This window comes from Miscanthus floridulus, chromosome 11, assembly GCF_019320115.1.
Source record: "Miscanthus floridulus cultivar M001 chromosome 11, ASM1932011v1, whole genome shotgun sequence".
Taxonomy (NCBI): domain Eukaryota; kingdom Viridiplantae; phylum Streptophyta; class Magnoliopsida; order Poales; family Poaceae; genus Miscanthus; species Miscanthus floridulus.
Genome location: NC_089590.1, coordinates 70,198,771 through 70,212,369, shown reverse-complemented (window position 1 = coordinate 70,212,369; position 13,599 = coordinate 70,198,771). Strand labels below are relative to the sequence as shown.

General features: G+C 41.9%; 1 protein-coding gene across 1 annotated transcript; it reads right to left on the bottom strand.

The window, feature by feature from the left end:
• Positions 1–6,118: 6,118 nt before the first annotated feature.
• On the bottom strand, positions 6,119–12,288 carry LOC136494838 (helicase SEN1-like). The gene is made up of 7 exons (XM_066491011.1): positions 12,058–12,288; positions 10,104–10,664; positions 8,705–9,829; positions 8,261–8,588; positions 7,296–7,545; positions 6,960–7,176; positions 6,119–6,472 (listed from the first exon to the last, which is right to left on the bottom strand). Exons 1-7 carry the CDS (start codon positions 12,184–12,186, stop codon positions 6,359–6,361), a joined length of 2,724 nt encoding a protein of 907 aa, XP_066347108.1. The 5' UTR covers positions 12,187–12,288; the 3' UTR covers positions 6,119–6,358.
• Between the last annotated feature and the right edge of the window lie 1,311 nt (positions 12,289–13,599).

Sequence of the window (13,599 nt, the reverse complement as noted above, 5' to 3'; positions counted from 1 at the left end):
TAATCACCCGACTAAGCATGACTAAGCATAACTAGTCATTTACGAATAAAACAGGTAATCAAGGTAGATATGGAAAAGCAAGGTTGGTAATGCACCAATTAGGTTTCCACTTGACTCATAATCACTTAATGCAGTATATAAAAGCAAAAGCGATAAAATTTGTAAAACACAAGGTAGGGTTAAATGTATTCGGGGCTTGCCTTCGTTGACGGAAAAGTTAGGATCCGGAGTCGTCCCACAATTATCAGATCCGACCTCAACAGACGGATTAACCTCCTCCGCAACTTGATTAACTACCACGTGTTCACCTTCGTTCACTACACGTAGTAACAATGCCATGTTTAACATGATGCGGAATACGAAACATGATGCGTGATGATGGATGCAAAAATTAACAATTCAATACAGCTTTCCTTCGCGGTACAGTTACAAGTCAAACTAACCAAATCTTTTTCGTACTAGTTACATCAATTGCCAAAGATCATTACCAACTAATGATCCAAGGACATCACTCAATCAAAAATTCAATCAAAACCTAAATCATTAAAAGTTACTATTTGCATTTATGAATTAATTATTTAATTAAGAATTATGAAATAAATCAACTTGTTCCAATTGACCTCAAATTTTTTGTAAATGTTCATCACATGATAACTAAGTGGCAAAACAATTTTCATAATTTTTGGATAAATAAATAAGCCTAGAAAAATCATGGAAATTCATTTATTAATTAATTGAGCAATTTTTATCACATTCAAAAGTACTGAAAAACAATATTTCATATTTTTTCCTAAATAATATACATCACATAGAAGTCACACAAATTTTTTTATAATTTTTGGAGCTCTAAATAAATCTACACAAAAATAACAAAAACTCATACTATTTATCTATTTCTGAAAATAGAAAAATTCTATTTTGAACGTTGAGTCACTGACAACGGACCCCACATGTCATCTTCAACCTCCAGCTTTGACTCCGGCGACACGCACGCTGACCGGCGATAACTCGCCGACGGCGAGACCAACGGCGACGGCCAAAGTACCAAAACACTACCCGCGACTAGGCGCATTGATTTGGGGCACAAGCTGGACTAACTACGGACTGGACCGAGCACTACGCCGGCCATGGCGACCACGATGGCGCGGCTACGATACGCTGGCAACGTGAGACCTGTAAAGCTTAAACAGATGGCCCAGGAAGCACCAGCAGCTCACCCCCAAAGGCGACTGAGCAGAGCACAAGGCCGGAGGAGCACTAGAGACGCAGTTCGACTATCACAGCGGTCACGGCAGAGCAAGCAACGGCGACGGTGGCGCTCCGGTGGCTGCGGTGGACAAAGTGAGTAATCAATCGGTCATAGAGCATTACAGGATCCAGGCGGAGCTGAAGGCATGTCAAGCAAGAGCAGGGACAGACCGTGGAACGCTGGCCGCGGTGAGGCAAGGTCGACGGTGGTTCGGCCAGCCGTGAGGAAGAAGGGCGTGGACAGCGAGTTCCCGGCGGAGTCAAGCGTCAAGGATGGTTCGGCTGAGCGCACAAGGAACCAGCGGAGCTATGACAGGTTTTGCTGAGACAACAACGGCGCTGGGGAGGCGATGCGAGCTCGCCGGAGCTATGGTGGCGGCGACTGGAAAAACAGAGCAAGGGAGTGGGGACAAACGGCGACGGCCAAGGCTAAATAGCGCGGCTCAGAAGCGCAAGGAAGCCACGCAGGAGACTTCTCCACGCCAGCGCGAAGCCGAGGACGTCCACGCGCGCATCTGGAACCGAACCGAAGGTCGCCGGCAATGTAGCAAGAGCGGTGAACACTGTTCAACGTATTTACAGAATTGTCATCCGTCTAAATTTCCAAATTACTCCCAAATTTGTGTAACAACTCAAAAATCTCCAAAAATAAAAGTTGTTCAAAATTCAAAGTTCTACAATTTTGCTTTTATAACCAACCCCTAATTCGGTCTACATTTTGAAATGAACTTTTGAATTCAAATAGGGGACATTTAATGAATTACGCCTTTTCGAATTACTTCAAATTTTTCATAACAACTTTGAAAACTCCAAAAATAAACTTTGTATAACTTGACAAGCTCTACACTTTTGCTTTTAGGCTCAACCCCAAAATATGCTTAGATTTTGAAATGAGTTTTCAGGGTAGGATTTAAACGGTGAAAATCAGGGTTTTCTTGAAAATTCAAATCCAAACCAAATTTTGAACTTGATTCAAATAATTCAATTCAACACTCATAACATAAATGTAAACTTGTTTTAGTGAATGCATATCAAAGTTTGTAATATGACCAATGCCTTGCAATGCATATGATGACATGTCATGTTTTTAATATTTAAACACACGGGGTGTTACAGAGTGTATATATGTTGTAACTACATTTAGAAAAAAAATCTCAAAAACGCACTGCACTTCATTGTATTAAAAAGAAGAAAGTGAGCAAGAGCCCTCTTACAACTCACACCACACACTGATCGTAAAAAAAAATTAGTCATATTTGTTGGCAGTTGCAAGCCAAAAGCTACTTGAACAATCCTCCAAATAAATCATGCCATGACAATAAAAAAACAAATGTTAGATTATTTTTTTGTTGTCACAAAAACAACACTTGATGAGGACGAACCGAGAGGGGGGTGGTAGGCCACCACCGGGCCGAGAGAGGAGGTAAGGGCCAAGGTGAGGGCGTGTGAGGGTGGAGAATGGAGGGTGGAGGACAAGTGGCTAGGGTTTCACCGCTAATTCTATTTTAAACCAGCGGTGAAAATACCATCGAAAAACTCTATCTGAATATTCGTAGCTCTATATGGAGGCTGGGGAGTAGTTAGCAATTACTCACTCCATTCCAAATTATAAGTCATTCCAACTTTCTTGGAGAGTCAAAATATTTCAAGTTTAACCAAAATTCCAACTGTCTTGGAAAGTTAAAACATTTCAAGTTTAACCAAAATTATAGATAGAATTACCAAAATTTATGACATCAAATAGGTATACTATGAAAATATAATTAATGAAGGATCTAATGATACTTATTTAGTATCATAAATGTTATCATTTTATTACATAAATTTGGTTAAACTTGAGATGCTTTGACTTAAAAAAAAGTTAGAATCACTTATAATTTAGGATGGATAGAGTACATAGTAAAAGTAGCAAGAGTGAATCCAAACAAACCACCTACTCATAGGTGTACTAACCATTAGCATATTTTGGCAAGTTAAAAGGCTACCCGGAGATGCTAATTTTAGCGGAACCAGACAAGCTAAAACAAAATGCAAACTGGCTAGCTGAAGACGACCTACTGGATAGAGCATCCTTGGCATACAGCGACAACTCGAGGCATGCCAGTGATCAAATGCACAAGATCCTCCTGCTCGAAGATCTGACCATGCATCATCATCTTTTTTTCGCACCCAAAATAAAAGCATGAAGTAGTAGCACATGTTGGTATCCCGTCTTTGAAGATCAGGAGGCCCATCCGATACCACTGAACATTGATTGGGAGTTTCAGGAGGCCCATCCGATACCACACACTCAAAACCTAGCTAACTGGAAATTGCCACCACATGTAGCCGTTAACCAGTAGCATCTCCAATCAGAATTCAAATTGGGCCATGCTTCCAGGATCAGCATATGCCCAAAACTAAGGTGTCTCCTGACAACCTGGCTCGAAATAAAATTATGATGAACATGTGTGTAACATTCCATCTTTCTTATAGGAATCCTGGCCAGGCAGCGTGGCCACGTTGCCCGCTTTTCCCGGCCATCGGATCGGCCACGTGGACGGCCCAGATCGTGCGAGCCCCGGTCTTTTTGCAAAAGAAACCTCGAACTTTAGTCGAATCAACCCGCAGTCCAGGGCCCCTCTCATGTTTGTTTTTCAAAAAAAGCCCTCAAACTTTACGGAAATCAACCCTCAATCCAGGCATTTCAAATGGGCCAGCGTGCCTCCCTCGTGAACCCGGGTCAAGGTCCTGATTCCACCACGCTCCACCTTGCAAGCCGGTGGCCAATGGCCTCCGCCTGTCAAGCCGCCAGCCCCTCCATGACCACCTCCTCAGCCGCGGCGCATGGGCCATGGCAAGGGGCATCCCGTCCTACTCGCAGCCCCGGAGATCGCCGCTCCCCACTCCTCGCAACCGCGCCCAGCCTACGGCCTCCGCTTGCCGCGCCGCCAGCTCCTAGCCTCCTCCGCAACCGCCTCCTCGGCCGTGATGCATGGGCCACGGCAAGGGCGCAACCAACCGCGCACAAGCGCAGCCGCGGCCATGGCAGCGCAGGCGCCAGCCACTAGAGAGGCGGTGCGACCCGCACTGTCAAGCCGAGCACGGCTCGCACGGCGCGTGGTCCCAGGGCAGTCGGCTGCGGCCGCGGAGGTGCGGACCACAAGCGTAGTTGCCAGCTATCAGCAAGGCGGCGCGGCCCGTGCGGGCGACCCGAGGGCATATGGAAAAGCTTGTCCAGTCTGCTCACGAGGCATCTGCAAAAGCTGAGGGCGCCATGCTGGTCCCCTCCCCCAACATCCTCCAGCAGGTGAGCCTGTCCAGTCTGCTCGCTGCGGTTCCCGACGAGACCAGCCTCATCAGGCACTCGTACTCCCGAGTCCCGCCTCCCCGTGTGCTCTGCCTCCACTGCTATTTCGCGCAGCTGAATTGTTCCATGTCAACAGTCATGTGCAGGAGAACAGTCATGAGAGCGCACGCAAGGTGCTTGGCGAAATGCCAGCAAGCTGAGGTTGCTGTTACTGGGAAGAATATTTTGCACAAGGTCTGCTCCTATTCCATCTGTCAGTAAGCACCCAAAACCAAAGGTTCGCATCTTTGTATTGCTTCAAAAAACTTCCTCAATCAAATTAATGGCTTAATATATCTATTGCAGTTCATTCCATGGGCATGGCACTTCCAGACAAACAATATTGTCAAGTGATTGTTTCCATAAGTGAATCATGTCTTGTTAGTAATTCTTGCAATGCAACTTCATATGAAGATTAAGTGATGAGTAGGTTTTGCTGTAGGATGGCAGAGGCAAGCAGAGGATCCAAGAGAAATGCTTTAACACAGTATTGTAATGAGATCAAGGAAGATGATCGTTCAAGAGTGTACAGGTTCCAGATCTTGCTGCCGAGTGGCGTGAGCAGAAGGCTTACATCACATGATCCTAGCGAAGAGATATCGGTTTTTGATCTCTTAGGGTTAAGAGGGAGTTAGATAATATACACTGGGATTGCTCTAACTTTCCCCACTGCACATCGATTATATAGATCTTGATTTACTTCCTTACTCTGAAATTATCTGAACCTTTACATCGATTAATATGTGCCACTGTTTATGCAACAAATTAAGTACATGCATTCTCAACTTTTAATGCCATATCACTGGAGGTGTACAACAACAAAACCTTTCAGTCCCAAGCAAGTTTGGGTAGGCTAGAGTTGAAACCCAACATAATGATCTCCTAATCACGGTTCAGGCACGTTAATAGCTTTTTTTATTAAACATTGCATTTCATCTCATATTTTTTATACTAATCCCATTTGTACTGCCCATGTAAATGTCACCAAGTGGAGAGGGTGAGTACATGGAGGCAAATCAGTATATCATAGACATTATCCACGTGTCCAAACAGAAATATCAAATGATGCTATTTTAGGTTGTAGAAACATCCTGTTTATCAGGTTGTGTCAACCTATTATAGGATAAGGCGTATGCAGGAAATGGTCCTGAAATTCTTTTTTTGCATAGTTTAAGTAGCAGCCTGGGACTAACACCAGTAAGTGTACACCCTATTGCAACAAATATACAATTCTACTCTCATCATAGTTCCTTTGCTCTAATTTATAACTACTTATGTAATATCCTAACAGGATAACCTTAAAAGAGTAGTATTTCTGGCATCATCACTAATGAAAACTGTCAATTCTCAACATTTGCAAACCTCATTTTTTATAGCTTATGCGCTAATGTTAGCAGTGTTTTATCCTTATTCTGACAAAAAAAATATCTGGTACATACAATTATTAATGAAACAGGAGGTTGCTAACTTGGTACAGATTGCAGCTCAATTTGAATCAGCAACGGAAGGAGAAAACAATTATGAATATGTTGACATGTTTCAATCTTGAATAGTATATGACTGAAAAGTGACAGGCTCAGGATAAACCGGATCAGAGCTTACACATACAAGCTGGCCCTTCACCGAAGAGCGCGGCAACGCCGCGCGTCTTTCTAGTACAGCACGATACAGTTTGGCCTTTGAGATTTGCGCTGGATGAATAGCTCCGCTGGCAATGTGCGTTACAGTTTCAGGAAGAGTCTGATCACATAGTCACCTTCTTAGCCAAAGACAGGGGAATCTTCAGTTCAGTTTGAGATTCCTTATGCAGGCAGTGATGTAATCGATATCCCCAGCATCAGGTGAAACATTTGCCGAAGAAGAACCTTGTTCATTCAGTTCACTTTGGGATCGCACCTGAACCAAAGTAAATAAAAAATAAAAAATCTGCAAACTTTCGGAGTTCTTTTTACTAAAATAGTAATGCAGCCGCTGGTTAGAATTTTTCACGCTCATTACTAAAATGAGTAAATGGTTTAGGTTACAGCTTACATACCAACTCCTTGCTCAAAAAACAATTAGTTACCTCAAGCACATTTCTGGTTCTGGTTGTAACAGTAGTAGACTAGCAGCAGTGGGATAGTTGGATGTATTAATCCTACTACCATTCTTTTGTTGTTCTTTTGAAAGGTGTCAATTTCCATGATTCCCCAAGAAACCGTGGGGTTTAACATAATTCCAGTGCAAATACCACATGTATCTTTTCCACTAAAATATTAGGTAAGCACAATACAACAATGCATTGAACTAGAAACATGAACAAAAAAAGCATGAGGATGTCAATGTATACAACTAATTTAGAGAGATCAGAGGCAGCAGTGGAAAAGGTCCTGCAAGACAATACCCAAACCCTGTAGTTTCTGGAACTTCCGCGAGGTGTGCTCTTTTTAGCTTCAACTCTACAAAGATGACTCTTTTGCTTAGCAATCACATGAGAGAGAGCCTTGTTGCTACTGGCATTAAAGAAACACCGCCGATCCTTTGCATTGCGAACTAAATCAGCCCAGATTGAGCCACTCCTTGATAAAGTTGTTGCATTTCCCAGGATCCATAGGCAGTACCTTGTAATTTATAATTCAATCAGAAGTTATTTGTTGAGGCAGATGAAAGGAAGAACAAGATTGGATATGGATCACAAAAGATACTCAACATTAATTAGCAAATCTGTAGAATTGGATACCTTGCTCGGGTCAATGCCACGTTTGTGCGTTGTCTGTTTGAAAGAAAACCTACCATCCCATCTGAGTTAGACCTCACAGTTGATAAAATAATTATGTCTTCCTCACCACCTTGAAAGCCGTCAACAGAATTAACTTTTACTTCTGTTTGATCAGACTTCATTTTCCCTATTTTTTCTTGAATTGCCAGAACTTGAGCAGTGTATGGACAGATGACACCAACTGTAACTTTCGCTTTAGTTTTTGAGCAAGCTGCCAAAAGAGAAATATTTAGAAGAAGCATGCACACTCATACCATATACACCAAATAATATAGGTTCCAATTTCGGTGCATGTGTTTTAGACATTTAACTCCGCAGATTTTGTAGGGGGAAGGCTTGCCTCGGTTTTTCCCTTCCCCAGACCCCACTCATGTGGGAGCCTCCGGCACTGGGTCTGCCCTTTTTTTTTGTTTTAGACATTTAACCCTATGATAACCCATGAGAGCAACATAAATTGGGTAGCAGGATTTTTTTTAAAGAAAAAGTATGAACGTTGCAAAAGCAATTTCTCATATATATTAGAAATAAGAATATTTTTGCTCCTCCAACCTAAAGAAACTTCAATTACAAGTAGAATACAAGTATAGATGTGAACCTTGACAACAAGAATATAATAAGGTTAATCATATCATCAAACATGACTCTATTATACAGACTTCATTCCTCATCCCAGTCACATTTTTCTAAAAAAACGATGCTTCAAAATTGATGCACGTTTCACTGAAAAGCTGTTTTGGTATCATGTTTCAAGTTCCTCAACACAAGAAAATTTAGTTAGATCAGATTTTTTTTTAAAAGATCATATGCGTAAGTATGTTGGGTTTCAACTCTAGCCTACCCCAACTTGGTTGGGACTTAAAGGCTTTGTTGTTGTTGTTGTTGTATCATATGCGTAAGTAAATGAAGCGTCAATAGAGAACACATGCCTTTTTGGAGACTGCGCAATATTTCTTCAACGACGACTACTTCAACCAAGTTTTTCCTGCTGTGGCCAAGTTCATCGAATTCCTCCCTCCCTTCTTCAATATTTACAAATGAGTATGGGCCAAACATAGAACCTGGAAGATACTTCTTTTGGTGTTCTCTTTGCATAACATTAGGAGCATCTGAGATTTTCCCATCATAAAAGCTGATGTTTGGAAAACTACTAATGGACGGATGCATTCTGTATTGCATATTAAGTAGATGCTTTTTGTGCCCAAGTGAACTCAACCTTTCGAAAAGGCTTCTTCCAAATAATGCATCTGCACAAACCTGAAATGATCATGAAAATTAAATGACATAGTAGAAATTTTACAAAACAAGTGGGAAATCTGATGCTTGCTAGATTAATAGTTCAACAAAAGCACAAAAGTATGTCAAGAACCAACCTTGCTTTTGACAGTCGCTGGCAATTGGCACTCATCACCAATTAGAACAGCATACTTTAGGGTCCGCAACCGCAGAGGGACCAGTGTTTCACATTCTTTCAACTGGGCAGCCTCATCAATGACAAGCAACTCTAGTTTCTGACTTGAGACTTTTGATGAGTGAGATACAGTACAGAAAATTATGGAAGCACTTTCAATGCAGAAATCGCGAATGATACGTTTTGAGGAAGTTACAGGAAGTTTCAAGTGACTTAGCAGCATGTTCAATTGCTCAAGGCATCTCATCCTCGCTCTGCCAAGAGTGACTATAGTTTTCCGATGTTTCATCACACTAGAGTTTCTAGAATCGGATGCACCATTATTGTACAAGAAAACTTCCTTAACTTCATCCCCAATATACCCCCGCTGAAACATGTTGTTGAAGTCTTCAAGCATTTCAAGAATTGAAAGGATATTGTTGTGATTCAGTTCCAAAATACTAGATCTCGGGACATGAGATAATAATTCTTTGAAACATCTTCTAGAATTCGTATAAATAATAGAGAACCTTTTTCTGCAATAAGAGAAGAAAGAAGGTTTATCACCTTCCTCTTGGTCTTGTAGATATCGGAGGTACTGGGTGTAACCGTTCTCAAAAAGATCAGATAGAGAAGATAGGCAGTGTCTCCATCCAGTCAATGGTGCAAAGCAGCCAAGAAGCTTCCTTACACGGTCATGTACATATATCTCTTTGAGATCACCATCAACACACATGCGCTCCTTATTGCCAAGCAATAGAACATCTCCCAAGCACCTTTTATCAAAAGAACGCTGTTTGATCAACCTCAAGAAACGTGAAGCAACTTGTTTAACAGCAAGGTTTGTTGGTGCACATGTGAGTGTACCATGTTTCATTTCTCTCATTAACCACAGTAACACACTGATTGTTTTTGTCTTTCCTGTGCCAGGAGGACCCCAGATAAGGCTAAAACTGCTGCTGTTGCTGTTGCAATTCATTTCTGAAATACAATTCAAGACAGCATCATTCTGAGAACTGTTAAGATCCATCGTAGACAGCTTGGTCCATATTTCCATGCTGTCAATTGAACCAACACCCTTTCTGAATGTCTGAAGAATATCTGGGACCTGGTGAAATCAGAAAATGGTACTAATTAAGTTACTCATTCGTCACAGAAGTCCCAAATCTATCAATGACTACTTTGATTATGATGTGAATGTTGTTGGATCCTTCATTTTCCATTATATTGGATATTTTCTTTTGCAGTGAAATATCTAATAAACACAAAACAAGGATGGCAATTCAACACTAATTTCTCTGTTCTTTGATTTCTGTCCTCTGCATGTTTGTCATCCAAGTATAATGACTTCTTCATATAAGGATGATTCAGAATAAACATACCAGAGGATATTGCATCATCTCCTGTATGAGGCCTCGGTTTCTTTTGACTGCTGTTTCATAGTCAAGGCAACGCCATATTCGGATGTATGTCACAATGTTGAGCAAATAAGCAGCAAAGAGTGAGTTCCTTTTCCCATCTTGACGCTTGCCATCAGCAGCATCAATTTTGCCCGATGCTATGATCACATACTTAGATGGCGGTGTGTCATCGTCTCTGTCCCCTCCTTCTGTTACAAAGGCAATATGGTTCGGCTTCCCATCGCGAGCAATATCAGAAATATGCCCCAGCTTCACATCAGACAAAATAATGATATCACCGACACTTGGAGCATAACATTCAGGCTGATTACATGACTTAGCAACCTGAGAATTAGACGCAACAGAAATTTCATAAATATTGCTGCCATTCTTTTCTTCAATAGATGATATCCTGATGAAGGGCATGGTTGATATGGATTCCAGTCCGGACGACATCTCAGCTCTCAACTCCTCCAGCAATGGAGAGGCATATGACTCCAGGTAGCTCTTGAGGGAACTGAAAGTGGACGGTATCCTTTTCACCTGCATTACAAGCCTCGCTATATTAAGCAAACAGCTGGATATTGAACCTAAGAAACTCAGTTGTCCTAAGTTATAACCCATTCTATGTTTGACCAAGTTTGTGGAGAAGAATATTAACATCTAGCACAAAAAGAAGTAAAGAATAAATTTTGTAATGTCTCCAATGAAGCTCATTGATGCCGTAAGTACTATTATTCTTTTCTATAAACTTGATCAAACTTATGATGATTCGACCTAGGACAAGTGAAAATTCATTGTATTTCAGGAAGTATAGTTAAAGTTTATGTGTTTGAAACAACTAAAATGCCATGTTAAAGAAACACACTGTAAGAGAAACAGGAAGCATGACAACGTGCTACATCCTAGGCAAACCACATATTGTGATCTGCAGCTCCATATTATAATTTGCTTAACATTTCAAGAAAGTTGCTATTTTGCCCTCACACCATGGATTTGTTCAACTAAAATCTCAAGAAAATAATGTACCTCACGTCAATACTCATCTACAACACCATTGTAATACACTCTCCAGGAATACATAGGCCAAAAAAGCGGCCACACTTTCCCGGGTCCTTTTACCATTGTGCATTTGGCGACTTGGCGTCAACTAGACTATCTGGTGAACGCAAATATAACGCCCAAAATAGGCAACTTTCCACAGTGAATGCTCGGGATAATAGGAAAGGCCTTGTTCACTTTGCAAATTTTTTGAACCCGATGAATAGTACCACTTTCGTCTTATTTGGCAAATATTGTCCAATCGTGGACCAACTAGGCTCAAAAGATTCATCTCGTGATTTCCAACTAAACTGTGTAATTAGTTATTTTTTTTACCTACATTTAATACTCCATACAAGCGGCTAAAAATTGATGTGATGGAGAGAGAGTGAAAAAACTTGGAATTTGGATGGCATCTAAACAAGGCCAAAGTCCGTAATACTCCATACTAGCACAGAACAAGATTACATTATTAAGTACTTCCTCTGTCATGCTAAGAGTGTCATTCTCACTTCCCGAGGAATCAAATATTTTCAACTTTGACCAAATATATGCAAGAAATTATTAATAGTCAACGGATAGCTTGTTGGTTGATACGGGACCCCTTGTCAACTTCATGTGTTTTGTAACTGCCATATTGTGATTCATAATAAGTATCTTTAGATATTTTCATAATAAGCTTATTTGTAGATACAAACGTTGTTAATATTTTCTACGAACGTAATCAAACTTAGAAAGTTTGCTTCGTACAAAATCCTAGACGACTTTCTTTTTTAGACCGAGGGGAGTACTAGAATGAAGATACATTACGAGCACAGCACGCAAGCATGAAGATGAAGCATTAATGCCCGTCCCGCAAAGAACTGATCGAGGACATCAACAGATTCTTACAAACCTTGTCCTTGAAGAGGCCCTCGTTCATGACATCCTCGAGCCTCCAGGACAGTACCACGTCCACGAGGTTCGGCCACTCCACACCCGCGTCCTCTCTCCGCACGCCGCGGCCGCCACCCCGTCCGATCATCTCTACCGCGGGCGCCGTCCGTCGCAAGGGCGACTCGAAACCTAGCTTGCCTGTGCCGAGCGCACCAGAATGCGGCGGCGGGCTCTCCGCGTCCGTGGTGTTAATGAGCGAATGAAAAGAATAGGGGGCCTGGAGGAGAGCAGAGCAGGGAGGGAAGGCACGCAAAAGCGAAATGGGGCGGGCTTCTTGCCTTGTTCGGAGGGTTCGCCGGTTGCCTCCACTAGTACTCCTACTCTGAGAGTCTGACTGTCAACGACCTGGGTTGCCCAGACTGTTCCGCCACTTACCACGGCGTATGATTGCGGTGAAAATGTGCTTTCCTAAATATACGGAAATTGACAGGCGGCTACAAAGACGTACTACCTGTCCTAAAAGAAAATACAATCTCGTTTCTTAGAACGTCAAATTCTTTGAGTTCAATGACTTTTATATAAAATAAAACAATACTATATCCTCAATAAATTTACTAGAAAAATATTACGCATCATAAACATTATTTTTTATGTAGCTAGTTAAATTTAAAAATAATTGACTCCTCAAAAAGTGATATATGCATTTTTTTTATGAAGAAAGCTAATGCCAGTGCTGTGAGAACTTTAAGTAGAAAGTCACGGCGGACAAAAAAAAAAGATAACAGCCGAATAGCAACAGAACACCATACAAGGCTGCGGATCGATCAAAGTCTCATGGGTCAAGCAAAGTTTCCTAGAATTTCTGCCAGTGTCTTAGCGGCTAAGTACCTGGTGCCTCAGAAAAATATACAACATCGTAGGAAAAAAAGATACGAGATGTGGAACCCAAGTCGAATCTCTTAGCTTCGCTTCTTTCGTGTCATTTCATTTTCTTACACAAAGTATGGATTGTAAACGGAGATTACGAGCACATATAACACAACAACAAAGATATTACGTGACGACTAGCAGCCGGATGTCCGGTCCGAGGACGTGCCTTGACGCAGCTGGGGGCCATCCGATTGGAAGAACGGGAGCCATATGATCTTAGCGCATAATAGAAGAAATAAGCGCACCCCACGTAACGGAACAGAAGGAGAGCACGCAGAGTGTACTCGCGGCGACCCATCCCCCGCCGCGCCACCATCACAAGCCACGCCTCCAGCATCGAGAAGAAGGGAAAGGGGCGGCGCCCAACTGCGCCTCTGGTTTGGAAGCCTGCACCGAGAGAAGGTGGAGACACCGAGGCGAGACAGCTGAAGGCGAGGAGGGAGCGGGATGCAACATTCAATTTATTTTTGAAACATCCAGATGCAGCACTTACAACATACATCTCAAGGCATATGAAACACTTGAAACATGTATCAGAAAAACTTACAAAAACACCTCAAAATCCTTGTAAAACATACGCAACATACAGATAAAAACACTTGCAACATATATGTGAAACACATGCAACATC